Source organism: Sceloporus occidentalis, unplaced genomic scaffold (genome assembly GCF_023333645.1).
Source record: "Sceloporus occidentalis isolate IW3139 unplaced genomic scaffold, rSceOcc1.0.p SCAF_2, whole genome shotgun sequence".
NCBI classification, from domain to species: Eukaryota; Metazoa; Chordata; class Lepidosauria; order Squamata; family Phrynosomatidae; genus Sceloporus; species Sceloporus occidentalis.
The window spans coordinates 246,011,801-246,031,089 of NW_028316982.1; the positions used below are offsets into that span (position 1 = coordinate 246,011,801).

Genomic DNA, 19,289 nt, shown 5'->3' on the forward strand with positions numbered 1-19,289 from the left:
AAGCTTGTTTTCTGCTGCTCCAGAGAACAGGACCTGGAACCATGCCCTATGATAGAACCAGGAAAGATTCTAGAGCAGATCATTAAACAGAGAGTCTGTGAACATCTAGAAGGCAATGCCATAATCAAAAAAAGTCAACATGGGTTTCAGATAAACAAGTCATGCCAGACAAACCTTTATCTCTTTCTTTGATAAAATTACCAGCTTGGTAGATGAAGGGGATGCTGTGGATATAGTATATCTTGATTTCAGTAAGGCTTTTGACAAGGTTTTCCATGACATTTTTGCAAATAAGCTTGTAAAATGTGGGCTGGACAGGGTAACTGTTACATGAATTTGTAATTGGTTGACTGGCTGAACCCAAAGGGTGCTCAACAATGGCTCCTTTTCATCCTGGAGAGAAGTGACTAGTGGGGTCCCACAGGGCTCTGTCCTGGGGCCAGTGCTGTTCAACATCTTTTCTGTAGCTCCAGAGAACAGGACCAGGAACAATGGATCCAAGCTGCAGGAAAAGAGATTCCACATCAACATTAGGAGGAACCTCCTGACAGTAAGGGCTGTCGACAGTGGAACACACTCCCTTGGAGTGTAGTGGAGGCTTCTTCTTTGGAGGTCTTTAAGCAGAGGCTGGATGGCCATCTGTTGGATATGCTTTGATTGGGATTTCCTGCATGGCAGGGGGTTGGACTGGATGGCCCTTGTGGTCTCTTCCAACTCTACGATTCTATGATTCTGTGAGTGGCATAGGGAGCTGGGTATGTTTAGCTTGGAGAAGAGAGGATTAATGGGTGATATGATAGCCGTAATTAAGTACTTCAAGGGATGTCATATTGAGGATGGAGTTTGATTTCTGCTGCTGCAGAGACTAAGACATGGAACAATTGGATTCAAGCTACAGGAAAAGAGATCCCACCTAAACATTAGTGAGAATTTCCTGATGGTAAGACTTGTTCAACAGTGGAACATTCATCCTCGGAGAGTGGTGGAGTCTCCTTCTTTGGAGGTTTTTAAACAGAGGTGGGATGGCCATCTCTCAGGAGTGCTTTTGAAGTGGAAGGCCCTTGGGGTCTCTTCCAATTCTATATTCTGTGACTAAAGGCTTTACCATGTTATAAATAACGTTACGTTTTCCTTTATCATTACAGCAGTTTTGGTACCAAATAAACATTCATGCCATGCAATTAAAGTTCATATAAACATTTGGTTCCTTGGGAATATGTATGTTGTTCAGAACCCGTGTATCCAAATACTTGAGACTATTCTAGAATTAGCTAGATTGGTTTTATTCTAGAAGGGTATTGAGAGAAGGAATATAGATCTGGTACTACTACTATTGCATCCTCATGTTATTTCTGTTTATTTTTCTTGAAGGGTAATTATTCTCATAATGAGATTCACTTGGTTTAATTTTGTTCTTAATAGCATGAATGAACGTGACCACTTGTTAAAAAGACTCGGCAGGAAAACCCCTCCAAGTCTCTTCCGTGCTCATTCTGTGCAGCAAGGAGTTTCACGTAAGTAACAGACAATGTATGGAAGCACACATACCCAGTATTTCATTGATGAAAACCAGAACACACATTTGGCCAGGCAAAATCAGAGTGCATTCAAGTTGGCAAAAGTTATTAATGAGGAAGACCACACAAAGTAGGAGAGGCTGCAGCAATTTGCTTTTGCCAGAGTCTGCTGGGAAGGACAACATTCCATCCCCTGCTGTCACCGAGTTCATTGAGTGCAGACTGCTTACGCATTTTGAACTCTATTTGCAGCAGTTGAAATAATCTGATAACAAAGAAGGAAAATGGGAGGAGGAAAGAGAAACTGGGACATTTTAAAAACAGCAGAAAAGCAGATGATGGATTGATCAGGACTGTCGCTACCAAACTGGGACAGTAAGAGGGTATGTGAATGTTTCTCAGGAATAAAAGGCGGCACTTGTGCCCAAATTTTGGGGAAATGAATGGAACGCTGGTGAAAGCAGTAAGGGGCACACTATGCCCAAATCAACGCTTTGTACTGTTTTGCAAATTAAAGGTTAGAGGTGTTGGGATATGAAGGCTAATCTAATAATAATAATCTGCCAACAACAGCACGTTTATTTGGAAATTGAGTGACTATGTGTGGGTGCATGCACACCAAGATTTCAAATGGCCTCAAATATTTGCAAAAGCCTTTAGCACAGTGGTTCCCAACCTGTGGGTCGGGACCCCTTTGGGGTTCGAATGACCCTTTCATGGGGGTCGCCTAAGACCATTGGAAAACACCTATTTAATTACAGTTATGAAGTAGCAACAAAAATAATTTCATGGGTTTGGGTCACCACAACATGAGAAACTGTATTAAAGGGTCGCGGCAATAGGAAGGTTGGGAACCACTGCTTTAGCACTTTATGCACCCATCTGCATTAAGGGCCATTTAAAGGCAAAATGAATGTCTGACTGAAAAAAATATTGCTTTTGTAGATGGAGAGCAGAGAGAGGGCCAGCCTAGCCTCCCATGGGAAAAGGTTCCTTGGCCTGGAAGTAGGCACCAAGAAGGCCCTCTCATATGTCTTTATCTAGTATGGCTGTGAAGATGGTGGGCCTGAAAGAAGGTCAACCTCCAAAGATCTCAAAACTTACCTGGAGTACTAGCCAAGATCCTACACCAACTAGATGAAGTGTAATACTCTGCCTGTGCAGTTCTGTGTCCTCCGTTTGCCACAGCAGTTCTCAAACCTCTGGAAATGCAACTGCTGTTCATTATTCATGAGGGGGGGTGATGGAGGGGGAGGCTATTGAGATGATGTAAAATTCAGATGAAGATAGAGATGTGGCAGCTCTTTACTTGACAGGGGAAAACATGAAGGTGCACTCACAGATGGGCACACCTTCCTTTTCTTGCAAAGCAGCCACATCCTCATCATCTCAGTTGCCTTCTCCCTCCATCTCCACCTGTAAGCAGCATCAGAAAACTCTCTGGCTGCCAGGGGGCACATTTGGGATGGAGCACAAAGAGCTACAGAATAGCTTCCTGTATCCCACCCAAAAAGGGACATACATACATAAACCACACTTACATTTGCATACATCATTAACAAGATCCTAGTTTTTCAGATAATCTGGACCCAAATCATACTGTTTCACAACCCAAGAGATCTCCCATCTCCACCAGCTGTTGCATGCTCCCCAGTTAGCTAGGGAAGTAAGATGTTCTACAGGTAATGCTCCACCCAGGTTTTAGTGTACTTTGGAGAAAACACTGCAGATGAGTATCACTGTGTGTATACTTGTGCAGTTGGAATCATTTTCTGGAAATAGGCTCACCAGAGACAGTCTTGCCATGAGATAGAGCAAGGCAAGTGACTCAGGTGGCAACTCTGGGATTCACAGAACAGTGGCAAGGGTCTGAAGAACAGAGCCATGTTTGCTAGACAGAATGCTAGAGTCCCATAAGTTTATCTGCTGCCAACAGCTGCCAGGACGAATCTAGCCCTGTCACCAGAGTTGGATTAAGATTCAACTGTCGGTTCCATGGTTGGATTGCATGTGGAGCAAGAGGAATGCCATTTGGGGGGAAGGAGCCCCTCAGACAACAAAATGTTCGGGGTACTCACTCTACCACTGGTCTTAACATGTAAGATTGTCTTTATTAATGTATCTTTGACTGGGCCAGCCCCATTTTAATGCCTGAGGTACAGAACAAGATAGTGCCCTCCCCATTTTATGTACAAAATCATTACAACCAGCATTTGAACCTTACTTCAACACTGGTGATGGGACTTTGTCCTCCATTTCAGTACTAGCAGCAGGATAGCTTGGGAGGATTGCAGTTATTTTTCAACTACAACCCTCAGAATCCCCCAACCAGCATGGCCACTGCTCCATCCCACCCCACTAGCTGAGGTGGCTGATTTACTTGACCTCAGTGTAAGGCTAGCCTTAATCTCTGTCCATTCTACAAAAAGAATCCCAGTTCAATTGATTTTTTAACATGGAATCATTAATGTATGGTTAGGTTTTGCAGAATATAAAGGCTCATTACTCTTGGGCCTTCAGCCTCAAGCACTGGACTGGTTCCAGATTTGCATCCTTTTAGAAGCAGACAAAAAGGGTAAAAACATCATCTCTTTCAGACATGCTCCATCCAACAGGAAAGAATCTGACAAGTTTTATGATGGTCAGCACAAAAGTGCGGGGCTAGGCATAAATGTAGGGAGGCACAATTGTAGGGGGTGGCAGAGAACACTTGTGCTGTCAGCTGTGATCAATGAAGTTGCACACTTTGTTGAGAGCATCCCTCAAGCTTTTAATGGGTTGATAATCCACAGGAAAGAAGAAGAAATACATTTTAGGCCTGTTTACCTGTCCTTCCTAAATGTGGACGATAAAGTGTTAAATGAGCCACTTCAGTTAGGGTTAGTTGCAGTCATCTGCCTGTTTTTCTCATAAGCATAAATTTTCATTGTATTTTTAAGACTAAAGGGGGCAGTAGGGGGGGGATGCTGTGGCCAATCCATAATCCTCTACAACTTCTGTCATCCCTTGTCAAATGATATTGCTAAATGGACATAAGGGAAAAGAAAGGTGAAAAACACATAGATTCCTTAAAATAGATTGTAGCCCAACAAAGAAATATGTATTAGAAATATGTACAGAAATATTCTCTTATCTGATACATAGATAAAATTATTGCAAATCCAGGAAAGAGAAACAAATAGAATCTTTTGCTCCTCTTAGGAATGTTAATAAGCTTCACCACTTAAAACTAGAATTCTTTGCATGTGATAATAGGTTATTTTTGCATCATACCTATTTCTTTTTGTATGAATTGATCTTTCATTTACCATAAAAACATTTGATAGATTTGGATTTGTTTGTTTGTTTATTGCCTGAGAGATTCAGAGACCTGTCATTGAAAAAGTATCTCTTACAATTTCTTACTTGTATCCACAAACATTTTTACATGCATCTTATAAGTGTTCCAGTTTGGTATGGCAACTGTGCTCTGAAAGTTACAAATTTTGAAATTCTGTAGCTTCCTAAAAGATTTATAAACATTAAATAAGCATTTGCTTTTTTTCATCCCCTTTCTTTACTTATCTTCATATTTTGTTGTAAATAAAATTAGGATTTCAGTAAACTGGAAGATTGGAATGCAAGTTTTTTTAACACCATTCCTCAGTTTTTAATATTTTTGCAATTCTAAAATTTTTGTTGTTGTGTGCCTTCAAGTTGTTTCTGACTTCTGGCAACCCCAGGTCAAAACTATCACTGGGTTGTAGTCGAATGGAAGTAAACAGCAGAAATGCTTTGGGATAAAGTATGGTTCCTATCCTAGCACCTGTTCGAAATGAGTACTGGTAGCAGGTTTTGCTGTTAAGTCCCATTATATGGATTTTTCATTCTCAGCTGTCCTCTGAATAAGAAAAACATAAAGCAAAGGCCATGGTTTCCTGTCTATGTGAAAGCTTTCAAAACACACAGGAAAGGTCTTGAGATTCATCTCAGAGCCAAATTGTGTGTGACTGGGAAACAGAGGCCACAAATCACCCCCACCTCCCTTACAGAGAGTTGTGTGTGTGTTCCTGCATGCATGGACATACACACATTTCCCAGTGCTAGCCAGTCCTAAACACTTAAAATCCCCTCCTCCACAGAACCTCAGGGTTTGAACTGCTGCTACTCTCTTCCTGTGCTTTCCTGCCCCTCCTAAGATGAGCTTATAAAAATCAGGCATTGAAGTGTACACACATGCTGCACAATGAGCAACCATGATGTCTTATGCACAAAACACTTCTTAGAGCGGGTAAGTGCTGGAGAATGCTGTGATGTGGGATGGCAAAGGCAAAGGATGCCTCGGTGACAAGAAAGAAGGTGGGCATAAAGAAGAGGGAGGAGAAAAAGAAGGATGAGGCACTGAAGCTCCCTCTGCAACCCCAAGCTCAACAAGATGATGGGAATTGCTTTCTGGTGCACACAGCAACCCAGGCCAGATGCCATCTCATTGTCTACCATGGGCTCCTGCTTCTCCAGCACTGTTCAGCTCTAAGAAATGTTGGCTTCCAGAGGCTTTCTTTTATTAAAAAAAACCTGGAGCATGGTTGGCTGAAGTGGTCCTATTGTTAGAAAATCAGATTTTCTCCTCTGATTTTTAAAATTTGTGAATGTTAGTTACGGTGCAAATGTGCCATTTTACTGATACTCTATAGCACTATAACTTTAAAATAGTTTTTTTTTAATGTATAGGAAGAAAGGAAGGAGATAAGTAAAGTATATATTGCCCCTGCCTTGGAATTAAAAAGAAAGCCACTTGACAGGCTACTTGAAGGCACATACACAGAGAGAGAGTAACTGAGAGGAGAGTTAAGCCTGTCACCTATGCCATTTTTTCCAATCCAATTCACCACCACCCCCAAGCTGCTATTAACCCAGTGGGAAAGAAAAACATTTACCTCTCTGTTTCCCACAGTAGTCAAATAGTAGCTATGGGTTAGGGATTTAAATTAATATAACATCCTGAACCAGCTGAAGTTTCTCAACATGTTTCAAAGGCAGCCCTACATGCAACATGTTCCAGTAATCCACACAGTTGTACCTGAGGCATGTATCACTGTAGCCAAATCAGACATCTCCAAGACATTTATGGTCGCATGACAAAAATATCTCAGGGTAGAAATATGATGGGGCTACAGTCTGCCATTTGCACCTCACCCAGTTAAGAATATAAGTGGTTCGCTGTAGTGAGGAAGTTACCATTAACACATGACTGTAGCCCTGGTTGGGAGAGAGGTTTGACTTGTAATCCTTCTCACACAAGGGTTATCAAGGCTGACAGCAAGCCAGCCTTTTTTTCTGCTGCTAGCTTGATATCATCTGGAAATTGGGAAACATTATATTTTGAGGATATTACAAAACTCACTTCCCACCACAACAGCCACCAAGCCATCAGATAACAGATACATTCTCCCTAGAAGCTTGGGAGGTGATCAGAGAGGCTAAGAATTCAAGACTCGCCTTTTTTTTTCCTGTGCCACTCTGCTCTTGCACTTTTGGGCAGCTATAAGTGCTCTGAACAATGAACGACTTGTTATACAGGCAGATATAATAGGTGCAGCCTTTTAAAAGGGAGAGGAGGGAAAGTGAGGAAGATGTTCAAATATCCAATGATTTCCCTTGTAAGCATAAGATAGAGTTTAAAGAACAAAGTGACAATGTGCAGTTACTCTGTTCGTGGACCATATACAAGAGCAGGAGAAACCGTATGTGAGGTGAGGGGAATGATGTGTCTGTGGTTCAGTTCTCTGAAATCTCTCAGCATTAAAAATCATGTACAATGGGCCCTTGGTATCTACTGGGTTTTTGGTACCAAGACCCCCCATGGATATCAAAATCCATGATGGCTCAAGTCCCATTAAATACAGTGGCATAATAAAATAGCAAAATCAAGTTTTTAACACACACACACACACACACACACACACACATTTTTTGAATATTTTCAGTGCTTGAAACCAGGGATGAAATATCTATAGATACAGAGGGCCTTCTTGCTGGCACAAGTTTTATTCAAAACTTGATATGGATCGGAACACAGAAACAATTTACATAGATCCTGTTTGTCTCCATAACTGTGCCAGCTAAGGAGAAGGAGGCAGTGACATGGCAACAGAAGAAAAGGGGCAGGCAGTGATGCAAGGAGCGGGCAGAACAGTGAAAGCCATCTCCCCCAGGAGTTGAAGCTGCCCTGCCAGCTCCAAAGATTCTTAGGAGCTGGAAGGACAGTTATATCTGTTTTCTGTCTCCCAAGTGGCCACTTTCAGTTTTTAAAGAAGCAAACCATCATCCTCAGCCTACTTCAAGTCTTTCTTTCTACTCTGTTTTTTCAGATGGATATGCATTTTCTCAAGAAGAACACGGAGTTGTTTCCCAGTCTCAAGTTGTTCGATCCTATGACACTACAAAACAGAGAGCTGGAGTAGAATAACACGGTCCATTCACCTGATTGGTGGCTCGAGTAATAAGATTGGGATCAATGCATCCACTGTTAAGTAAGGCTGGCAACAGCAACACCAGAAAAACCTTTACTGTGGCCTTAGCCAACAAGTTTGCTATGTATGCTTCTTGCAGACCTTGAGTGCACACCAGGGCTAGGGTATCATCGTTTGAAAACAGCCGCCGTGCTCTGCCTAACATTTGTTTACGTTATTTATGAAATACTTGGCTGTGCTACACGGGGTGTGAAATTGAAAACATTTTGGTTTTGCTTGCCATTTGAAAAAAGTGTCTGAAGCGAGAGCTGTAGACACAGAAAAGTAAGGAGGTTGTATGTTCTTTAGAGGCCCGCGTTCGCTTTAATTCAAATAAGAGGGCTGGCATTTCCTGTTTTGTCATGGCCAGATTCAAATGTGCAAAACTGCATATACAGTATGAAACTTTGTAGTACTCACTATTTATTTGACCAAAATGTTCATGGAAAGGTGGGGGGAGCAGGAAAATAAACATTATCATGGAGGATGTAGCAGGGCAAGAATACAACCGCAAGAGCGGATATTGCTAGCTTATTTCAGAAAGAATAAGTATTGTAAGATAGCAAATATATCACAACAATGTTAGCTGTTTACATACACAGGTACACACATATACACTTTCAGGCACAATATCTATCCTTGACCCTAGTCAGCTGCATGGCAGGACAATGGGTGCTGTTTGCATGGTGTTCTGCTCAACTGTGCATCATGAAACAATGATTGCAATGCAGACCTTTATTAATTGCTGGAGTGCATCTGAACACAGGCTTCTTTTGTATGTGAGCAACTATTCTGATCTAGTTACTAGTCACTCTAGTTACTCTATCCAATATTCTAGTCACTCAGTGTTCATTTGCCATCATCCACAGAAATATTCTCAGTCATATGTGAATAATGCAAAGGAGCTCTCGGGCTCTCAAGAAGATCATATGAATTTAGGGCATTCTGTCCCCTTTTGTTCAGATTCTTCATACTAACCTTTCTAAAAAATATTCAAAAACAACAACAACAAAATAGCTGGTGCCTTAACATTCTCTGCTTTTGCAAATGATGAGAACATTTGAGAGGTGAAGAAAGGATCTGCTTTGGACTATCCTGACCTTGAAGTGGGTGTTTTTTTCCTACAAGATCAGTAAACAATGCATATCTTTTATTGTAAAAGTTGAGTAGGTGGGGTGGAGTAGAAAAAGGAAAAATCTCCTTTCAAAGAAACAAAATGTAGACTATGCCTCTTCCCTGAGAAAATGTACAGGCCAGGGAAATCAAACAAGAATGAACTTGATTTTGACTCAAAGCATCTCTGTTTCTATTCATTACACAGAGAAATAGCTCAAGGAGCAAGACTTGCTTGTGTTTGCTTTTTAATCAGCTTACAAATTCTGGAGTAGCCACTTCATGGAAATGGTTCCTATGAGATAGGATTTCATAAATATGCAGAGATTGTGTTCTTTAAAATGGGATTAACATTCAGGTTGCCAGCTTGCTTCTGACAGGGCTTTATGACAAGATGGAGTTTCCTCAGATAAAGCTTTTTCCTTTGCATTGGAGTAGTAATGCAAGGTGGTGGGGCCTGACTTGCTAGATTTCTGTCTGCCATGTAGCAATTAACAGCACAGAAGTCCTGCCAGGAAAAAAAAAAAAAACATTGGCATGCATGGTTAGTTAATCAGCTAAGCCCCTATTTGCTGGTCCAAAGAGAGTCCACAAGATAGTTTTTGTTCAATTCAGGATTCATCATTTTAGTTTAGTTTACAGATATGTTTTTGAAACCATAAGAAATGGAGGGAATCCTTGCTGGATTGATTGGCAAACTTTCTACATGATGTGGGCATACCATGAACGTGTACCTCAGGATCATGCATGACTCTCAGAAAAGCAAAAGATGAATAGAGTCCTTAACAGTCACACAGGGGTTATTGAGATGGTGAAAATAATCCAGGTAGAATCTGGGTTGAATATTTGTTGTTCACATGTATTTCAAATGCATCTGATTATAGTTAGGGGAGGTGGGGAGGTTTGCCAAAAATCCACTTAATGCGGGATAGTTGATGACGGGTGGTGGTTTCTGAGTTTTTCTAAAAGATTTATATTCTCTGGTGTTTGAATAACCAATGCAAATAGACCCAGGATAAACCAGGATAAAACTCTGTATGCCTTGAACATGTTTTGAATACATCCACATCATCAACTCCATCTTTATTTGAGTGCTGACACATGTGAGCAACAAAACTCACAGAGATTTGGCTCCATAGTGTGAACAACAAACCCGGAATGCATGAGATTAATTGCATAGTTTCACTAAAAGAAAACGTCTGAATAACCCCATAGTGCTGTTCTCCAGGAACGTTCTATTAATTCTTGTAACCAGACCACATCTCTAAAAATTTAAATACTGTCGCAAATGTTGTCTTCAACCCCATTGTTCCATTTTATACATGTACTGCATAGAAATTTTTAAAATGCTGCCACCATGTTTTGGCTTTTGCAGACCACCCTGTGGAACATATATTGATTTAAGTGTATCCAAAAAGGTATTCACATATGAATATTTATGCTTATGAAACCAAAGGAAAACAGCCATCCGAATCCCTTCCCAGGCTCATTTTTCCAGAGGGTTTGAAATGAATGGTTGTGTGCGACCATTCCTTTCCTTCTTGGACTCACCTTTAAGACTCCAAATTCCCCTTCTGTGTGGAGCACAAAAGAGTTGTGATCCTTCATTGTTTGGCAAAGATTTTCTTGGACCATAACTGGAGGATCCCGCAATTTGTGTTGCAAATGACAGAAAGACAGTGGTGCAAAAGGGAAACTGGGAAGCAATTTGCCAACAACCCTGAATGTCAAGGGGCCAAATGTCTGTGTGAGGGGGTGTCTTGATGACAAAGGCAAGGAACAAAATGAAAAATCTTAAGAAAAGTGACAAATGAGGTCAAGGTAAAAACTGAGGCTGCAGCTCCAAGTGCATTTACAAGGAATTAGTTTTGAATTCTGTGGGACTTACTCCTGAGTAAGCATGCACAGGTCACACGGCAAATCTGTTAGTACCAATAAACAAACCCTAGTATTAGAGGCTTTTATGTTGTTGTTTTTCTTTCTTTAATTCAGGCATGACCCATCTAAAGTTAAGCACCTAGTTAACCCACAAAACAGTGATACCTTTTTTGGGCCAACTAAAAGCAAAAAATTAGAAAAGACCCTGTGGCCTCAAAAAGATCAGAGACAGCCTGGGTCCCAAAAGAAGTTACTTTACTGCTGCTAATGGGGTTTACATTTTATTGACCTTTGTCAAAGCTCCCATTTTGCCAGGAAAGGGAGTGGCTTCTGCTTGTATTCAGATCCCTCCACACCAACCTAATTACAGCAGAAACATCTACTACAAAATGTAAGTCTGTAATTCTATACATTATCACTTTTTTTCTCCTGTATGATTTTTAAACATCTTTTGCCAAATTAATGTCTTATGATGTGTCTTAAGTACTATAGCCTCAGGTTAGTTACTTTTATTTCTAGTGAGAGTTCAGGCTTAATTTGTTCCTAAGATTGTCTTTTTTGGTGATATCCATACAACTCTCCTCCATCATTACATTTCAAATGAGTTGATTCCTGTCAGCATTCTTCACTCTCCAGCTTTCACATCCTTACCTAGAAATTGGAAATTCCGATATATTTTATCCTGATATTGGTGTTAGTATCTTTATACCTGAAGATCTTATGTAAGTCCATTATAACTTATCTTCCAAGTCTTCCGTGCTTATCACACTAGTCAGTTCTTTAAGCGGTTTCATTGGAAAACCGCTTCTCCTGTATTTAGAAATTGACATGGCAATTCACTCTTTTGCATCATCACTGTACTTATGCTTCAGTGATGTTAGTTCCCATGTTTGCTTTCTCATACTCGAATTACAACCATACCATTTATACTATCTTGTTTGCTAGCTGTTTCCTGCTCCATGATTGGTGTTTCAAAACAAAACAGGAGGCTGGAATTATGCAATTGTATAATGACACTACAGGTATACCTGAGTTAACAAAGTGGATGTGTTCATTGCCATTACTTCTTTAAGAGAAAATTTGGTACTACAGGTAAAAATCACATACATACACACACACACACATGGATCAGATCCTGTTTCACAAAAGGAACCGTTCAAGATGTTTTAGCAATTTTTTATTGAAAACTAACAATGTGTCCATTTGAAATTAAACGACAGGGTCAACTTATTTGCATGAGTAAACAAAAACATTTCAAATATTCTAGCCACCAATTGAAATACTTCTTTTCAAATACATCCAGGGATTACTTTTTCCTCCACCAGTCTTCACTTATGATTTCCATTTTGGCGGCCAAACATATAACATGCTGGAGATTGTTGGTAAGGCAGGCTTAACTGCTTTCCACTTTTCTCTCTGTTTTGCTGCTTGTGGATGCAACTGTTCTTTACCTTGCCTGTTGTAGGCAAGCTACAGTAAGATTGACTAGAGCAGAATTCCATACTTTCTCAGCTCATGCTTTGTTTATCGGATTGTTTACTGCAGACATACTGCTGCAACCTGACACAAGTCTGTCCTTTTTTGTATGAACCAACACTTGCTCTGTTTTGCTTTTACATATTACTTTGTATATTTACTCTTTATATTTTTCCAGATCCCTGTGCTTTCTCTGGGCATTAATTGTTGATAAAACTACATTGGAATTATGCTATTGCTCTACCCCCTTTATTTTAAAAAAATGAAATGAAATGAAAAAAATATGCCAGAGAACGGTTAATGGACGCCTACCACCTCCACCACTGAAATATGGTCCCCCAAAACCTCCTTGAAATTAAATTGGCCCTTGAGGTGAAAGAGGCTGCCTAGTCTTGATATAGAGGCATGTTTTAAATAAGGGCATTATTGATTCATACCTTTGTGCTACTGATATTACACTGTGTTAGCAAAACTTGTTTTGACCAATGTAGGAAAGCAAATATGGTTGCTGCATGTACACCATCTGGGAAACATTTGTGTGCCCTCTCTTTTTCTCTTTCTCTCTCTCATACTGTTTCCAAGTCATTTCAAAATGACTTTCCCCCTCTAGCCTCAATTATTTGTTTGATACAGCAAAGTGAGCAGTGTTGCGAGGAGAGTGGCTGTTGATTGACATGATTTATTTCACTTGCCAAGGCTTATGGGGCTGTGTCATTTTGACCTATTTTGAAATTGAGGTCATTCAGTGTCCAATTCAAGCTGTCCCCAGAGTGACTAGCTGGTGTGAACTAAGATGCATGTGTTAAGTATCAGCTCAACAGAAATTACACATAGGGTTTGTTGCACTACTATATAGTATGTGACATTAGGACTAGTGGGTCAAACTTTTGTCAGTCTAGGAAGACTTTAATCTGGATCTAGGTTAATCCTATGGAACACACCCAGGTCAAAGCCTGACATTCTTCATGCCTTCTGGAGACATTACCAAACATGCATCCATAATAGCATTGAATACTTTAACTTCTCATCTTCATGAGCCAAGCCATGAGCCAGGCCATATCCGAATCACATTATCAACCAAATGGAAAATGGTCCTTGTGTAAACATGTTCAACATCCATTGGCTGAAATGCATAGAGCGGCAAGAATCACCTTTGAAAATGTCACAGAAAAAGGTTATCAACTCGACAGGGTACTGGAGCAGAATAAGCTAAAGATTTTTGCTTGACAGTCTGGATTAACAATTCCATGCTGATTTAAAAAATGCTGGAGTGGAGGGAAGGGAAGGAAGGAAAGGAAAGGATTCTGGCAGCCTTCTGTGTTGACCGCCATGCTAGGTTTTCTGGAACAATCTGGGGAGCAGTCCATGTCTGTTCCCTTGTTAAGAAACAGATACGACTTCTTCCTTTGGATCAATATGATGTGCTGCTTAGACTTGGTGTACAAAAGATGCCATTTCTTTAACTACTGTCTTGTCACAAATTAGAAAACATGGAGCAGGGTCTGAGGCAAGTTCGACTGAGAAATCTGTTGATGTTTTCTGTTCCTTGACAGGGTTTCAGGTCTTGCTGTAGGGAGCTACTGGAGGAAGTCAATAATAGCTTGTCAAGAAAAAACTGGGAATTGCTAATAAAATTATTGGAGTCAAGGCCAGTGGCTAATGTACCTAAAAGGAAAAACTTAAAAAAAATAAGTGTGAAGCAGACATAAAACATGCAGTGTGTAAATTAAGATAATAGTCTAGCCTTGGTAATCTATCTTCTGCTAGACCACACACTTTTTAATGGATGCATATATATATATATATATATATATATATAGAGAGAGAGAGAGAGAGAGAGAGAGAGAGAGAGTCTCCAGTTTACAGCCAACAGTTTTAAACAGCAGATGCCGGAGCAAAGTCTCCAGTTACTACAGGGACGTTATTTTTAGAACAAGCAGCACTGTGTTTACCAGGAGAGGATTGGTTGTTATCCTAAATAATTGAAGCCAAACTAAGGTTGACAAAATAGTGTGGTTCATTTTGAGTTATGTGTGCTTCCTCATTTCACTCAGTAGTCTCCCCCTTGGCACATAACCTGTGCAGGGTTACTCAGATGCTCCATAGAGAAATGCATTTTACTCAGCATTACTTAAATTGGGAGAAAGCTTTTCTCCACGAAAAAAGAACAGTAAGGCGATGAAGGAAATGAAGTGGTGTAGCAAAGACAGGAACATCTGTGGAGAATGTCTCGAGAAAGACACATGGAGAATATCTTAAAATTGCCATCCCCAAATATTAATTTTCATATACATGCCCCTGAGCAATGTGCTTTGTTTGGGTCTGGAAGAGTAGACCATCTGTCAACAAAACAACCATGTGAACAGCCTTTCTACAGTGCAGAATTCAACATGTGGTAAATGGCTGCTGTATTTATACACACAACACTTCAGTTGCACTCCTATTCACACTTACCCAAAACAAGCAAGCTGGTGGCATTTGATAAGGATTGCACTGATAACCAACTTTTAAAAAAAAGGTAAAAGGACCATGAGAGTTAGGAAGGTAGGAAACCAAAAGGTTTAGTTCTTGCACTCTTTTAAAGAAAAGTCATTACACAATACTGGTTTTAGGCCTCAGGCTTGGTCACATTTAGGTACACTGCATCCACACTGCAGAAATAATCCGGTTTGACACCACTTTTAACTACCATGGCTCAATGGTATGGAATTCTGGGAAGTGTAGTTTGTTGTGCACTGGAGCAGAGTTCTGGTCCCGCAACAGAGTGCACTTCCCATAGCACTGAGGCATGGCCGTTAACGTGGTGGCAATCTGGATTATTTCTGCAGTACAGATGCAGCCTTTGATTAAACAACTCTTTCTGGCTAACTCTACACTGAATTTTGGCTTGTATCTCAAATAAATATATGGCCATCTTCATGTAATATATCTGGAATTATCTAAGTTGAAGAAGAGTCACCTCCCTGTGTTCAGAATCTATCTTGACTCAACTGAATGAGGTCATGTGGTAAGATGCTTTGATATTTTTTTAAAAATGATTGAAGTGGTATGAATTATTTTTAAATAAAAATGATATGAAAATTTCTGAATCTCTCAAGACAAATAAAAATGGTTTGGTATTGTTATGAAAGAATCCAACCCAGATCTTGGAAATCTAAGTTTGGGGAACTGCAGTTCCCTGGATCCTTCAGCTAGTGTGACTGCTAGCTGGGGGATTGTGGGAATTGTAGTGCACAAAAAAGTTACTTTTCTAAGCTCTGAGCATGCACACACTAGTCATATGCACAAAGGATAGATTTCTGAGGGTATTTTCTCAGAGCAACCTGAGAGAACCTTCTGAGAGGAGCGCTCAGTTCCCCAGGTGTTCTTAGCTTTGGAAGAAGCCATGGAGGGCATATTTGTAGTACTGGTAGATGATGCTCAGTGTTCTTCACATCTTCTAGGTTATATTTAACCTGTTGGCAGTGTGGGCTCAAAACAGTGCCAGTTCCAGGGACCGTTCCCTTCCTATCCTACTCTGATGGGCAACAGTGCCATGCCAAAAGTAGCAGAAGACAAGCCCTTTTCTCCTTGAACACTGCACATTCCCACCTATGTAGTCTGTTTTGTCGTCTTGAGCCTACTTATTGTGGGCCTCGTCATTAACTGCAACAGATACTCAGGCTGTAGATCTCTTTTGATTCCATCTTCTTCTTTATTCCTCTTTTTTGTAATGCCACGTTTACTTATGTTCACCGTGTACAGTCTTCTTTTTATTGCACATTCCTTTCTGTTCCTCTTTAAATGGTCTAGTCTAGCATAAGAAGAAAAAAAGTGTTGTGCTTTGGGGTGAGGGGGAAAGAGCATGTGTCAAGTTGCAATTATGGAGACCTAAATAAGTAAGCCAGTATGGAAAACAACTGAAATATTCTGCTTTTATGTATTCTTTCACATGCGGTAAGAATGTGTCATGTTTCCATGTAAAAGAGCAAGATCCTAACTGTATAATTTCCATATGGACTTGGCTTTATTATACCTTGCATTAATGTAAATAAAAAGCCTTACCTTTATTTTGAAAAAAATATTGTCTTCTCTTTTCATTTGTAATGCAGGTATCTAAACTTGAAATGTACATTAAGTGTATAGTGGTCATTATATCCTGCCTGTGAATTGCTTCAGTCATCACCATCATCTACCTACTGAAATGCCAGGGCTGAAATTTCCCAAAGATGCCCCCAAGATTTACATCTCAATTCATTCTTCATCCACCAAGAAAAATGTAAAAGAGAGAGGGCTCTGTGTATGCTTAAACACAGAATCCCTGACTTCGCTAGTTGTAGCACTTAATACAACCTCTGAAAATGTGCAACTGTGGCTGCATCTGTACTGCCGAAATAATCCAGTTTGACACTGCTTTAAGTGGCATGGCTCAGTGCTATGAAATTCTTGGAATTGTAGTTTGTTGTGGCACTGTCAGAGACGGCTCAATGTCTCATAAAGCTACAACTCTCAGAACTCCATAGCAACGAGCCATGTCAGTTAAAATCTTGTCAAACTGGATTATTTCTGCAGTGCAGATGTTCCTACCTGTGGAATGGCTTTTAATGTGTCTCTGAATTAAGAGATCAAAAATTCATCCCAATTGGAAAACATTTCCCTATATCCTCATAGAGGGTGTTTGGATGTAAACATATATAGGGAGCAGCTGCAGTCTTCTAAAGTCTCTTCATCTTCCACAGTTGCCCACCCATGGTCTAAAAAGCAGATGCTACTCTAGCGTGGGGAGTGGGAGGCAATTTCTCTGCTAGTCTTGGGATTGCAACCATAATTTTGTCTTTCATTTAAGCCAATGAGTAGAAACCCCCCAAAAGAGAGGAAATAAAGTTCCAGGGAAAATTGGGATGTTGTGCTACCAAATGGTTAATTTATTTTTGTTTCTTTATACAACCAGGTACAATTTTCTTGGTTTGCGGGCAATTTTGGGGGGGGGGGGGAGTTTGGAGAAATCATGAGCCCAGAAGGCCACACTTTGCCCTCCTCTGCCCTAGTTGTTTACTTTGTGTCCATGACAACTGTGCTGCTTCACAGGTTTTGGTATTATTATTATTTTTTTAAAAATTACTCAATATTGGGCAATATTGGTAAGAAGGAGTGTAGAGTGGGCCCTTGGTATCTACTGGGGCTTGGTTTCAGGAACCCTTGTGGATACCAAAATCCGTGGATGCCCAAGTCCCATTAAATACAGTGGGGAAGTAGAATGGTGTCCCTTATATAAAATGGCAAAATCAAGGTTTGCTTTTTGGAATTTATATAATTTTGAAATATTTTCAAGCTGTGGTTGCTTGAACCCATGGATAATAAATCCATGGATATGGAGGGCTGACTTTACAGTGTACAGATATCCACAGGGGTTTGGTTCCAGGACCCCACAGAGATAACAAAAAAAGCATGGATGATCAAGTCCTTATGTAATAATATGGCATAGGGCAACAGTAGAGGAGGCAGCAAGCACCAGGCACACGTTCTTCATGCTCCCCTCACCTCTGGGGAGCCCACCAGCCGCTTGCTTCTGCCTTTGGAACAAACTAGTAGAAACCAATTGGTGGTTACAGCACTTCTCTTTTGTCCCAATGGTGGAAGCATGCAGATGGCAAGGTCTCCTGAGGTCGGGGAGCATGAAAAAGGTGTACCTGGCACCCAGGGTTTACTGCCATCTCCACTGCTACCCTATTCCACATTCTTAATAGGCACTTGTATCTCTGCAAGCTTGTAGTTTGTGCCTCTCTCCTTGCCTCTGTGAAATGCTCTGAGCCTTGCTGCCACTTCTGCTACAGCCCTGTGAACACTTCTCAGCCTGGTTACATTAGATCTCAGGGTTTGGGGGGGAGGGTGATGGGTTTGTTTTTTTAACTATTTCTGCATTTTCAGTCCACGGTTGATTAAATCCACAGATCCAGAGCCCACAAATACAGCAGGCCCACTGAACATTGGCTATATTCTGTTGTTAACCTCCCTTGAGTCGGAGGTTGTACATTGGCTATTTTTTGTTGTTAACCTCCCTTGAGTCGGAGTCATAGTGACCCAGTGGATGAGACATTGCCAACACTCCCTAACCTCCACTGACAATCTGTTTCTTTTTTAAAAAAAAATACTGTAATCCACCCAATCCATCTGGAGTTCTCAGCCATGCCATTACTAGAGACATGATCAACTTATTTGGGGAAAAAACAAGAAATTTTACTAGAGAGAACTTGTGAAACATCACAGATTTCCAAAGAATTCAGCTCTTTTTTTCTTCTTCTTCTTGGGGGGGGGGGGTCAACGTTCTTGAAACCCCATGGTAATGATCCTTTTTGGCAGGAATGCCACAAGGCCAGACCAAGTATAATATGGAACATGCTACAGGATATGTGCAGCTCATATTTGTCTCTAGTTTACTAGCCTGGGGATGTCATGCTATGCTAGAAATGCAAACAGATGTATAGGCCTGAGAGTATTTCACAGCAACACATGGAAACTCACCTGCTCCTGGAAGCCATGCCTCAACTTAGTCGCTCATGGGTAAACTTACATAAGTATAATCCAGTGGAAGCAAGAAGTAAGTAGTCAGCTCAGAGTGACCTTGGGCTGTTCAAAGTGTAAGTCGAGACTTTATGAGAGGAAGAGAATACTTGATAAACAGTAAAACCTTGAAGGCACCTGTTCTCAAAACCTATGCAGAATCAGGTTTGGTTAGTTTGGAAAAGAGAGACTGCCATGGAATAGAGAAAGGGAATGGCAAACCACCTCTATGTATTCCTTGCCTAAGAAAACCTTACGAAATTAATGGGGTCAC

General features: G+C 40.6%; 1 protein-coding gene across 2 annotated transcripts in view; it reads left to right on the forward strand.

The window, feature by feature from the left end:
* Positions 1-16,501, forward strand: part of LOC149319923 (phospholipid-transporting ATPase IB-like) — a 498,345-nt gene extending 481,844 nt beyond the window's left edge. For both annotated transcript variants that reach the window (XM_089512598.1, XM_089512599.1), the window contains 2 exons: positions 1,423-1,514; positions 7,868-16,501. In XM_089512598.1, the coding sequence (XP_089368724.1) occupies positions 1,423-1,514; positions 7,868-7,965 (190 nt within the window). In that variant the 3' untranslated portion in view covers positions 7,966-16,501. The remainder of the gene's footprint in view (positions 1-1,422; positions 1,515-7,867) is intronic.
* The last annotated feature ends 2,788 nt before the right edge of the window (positions 16,502-19,289 follow it).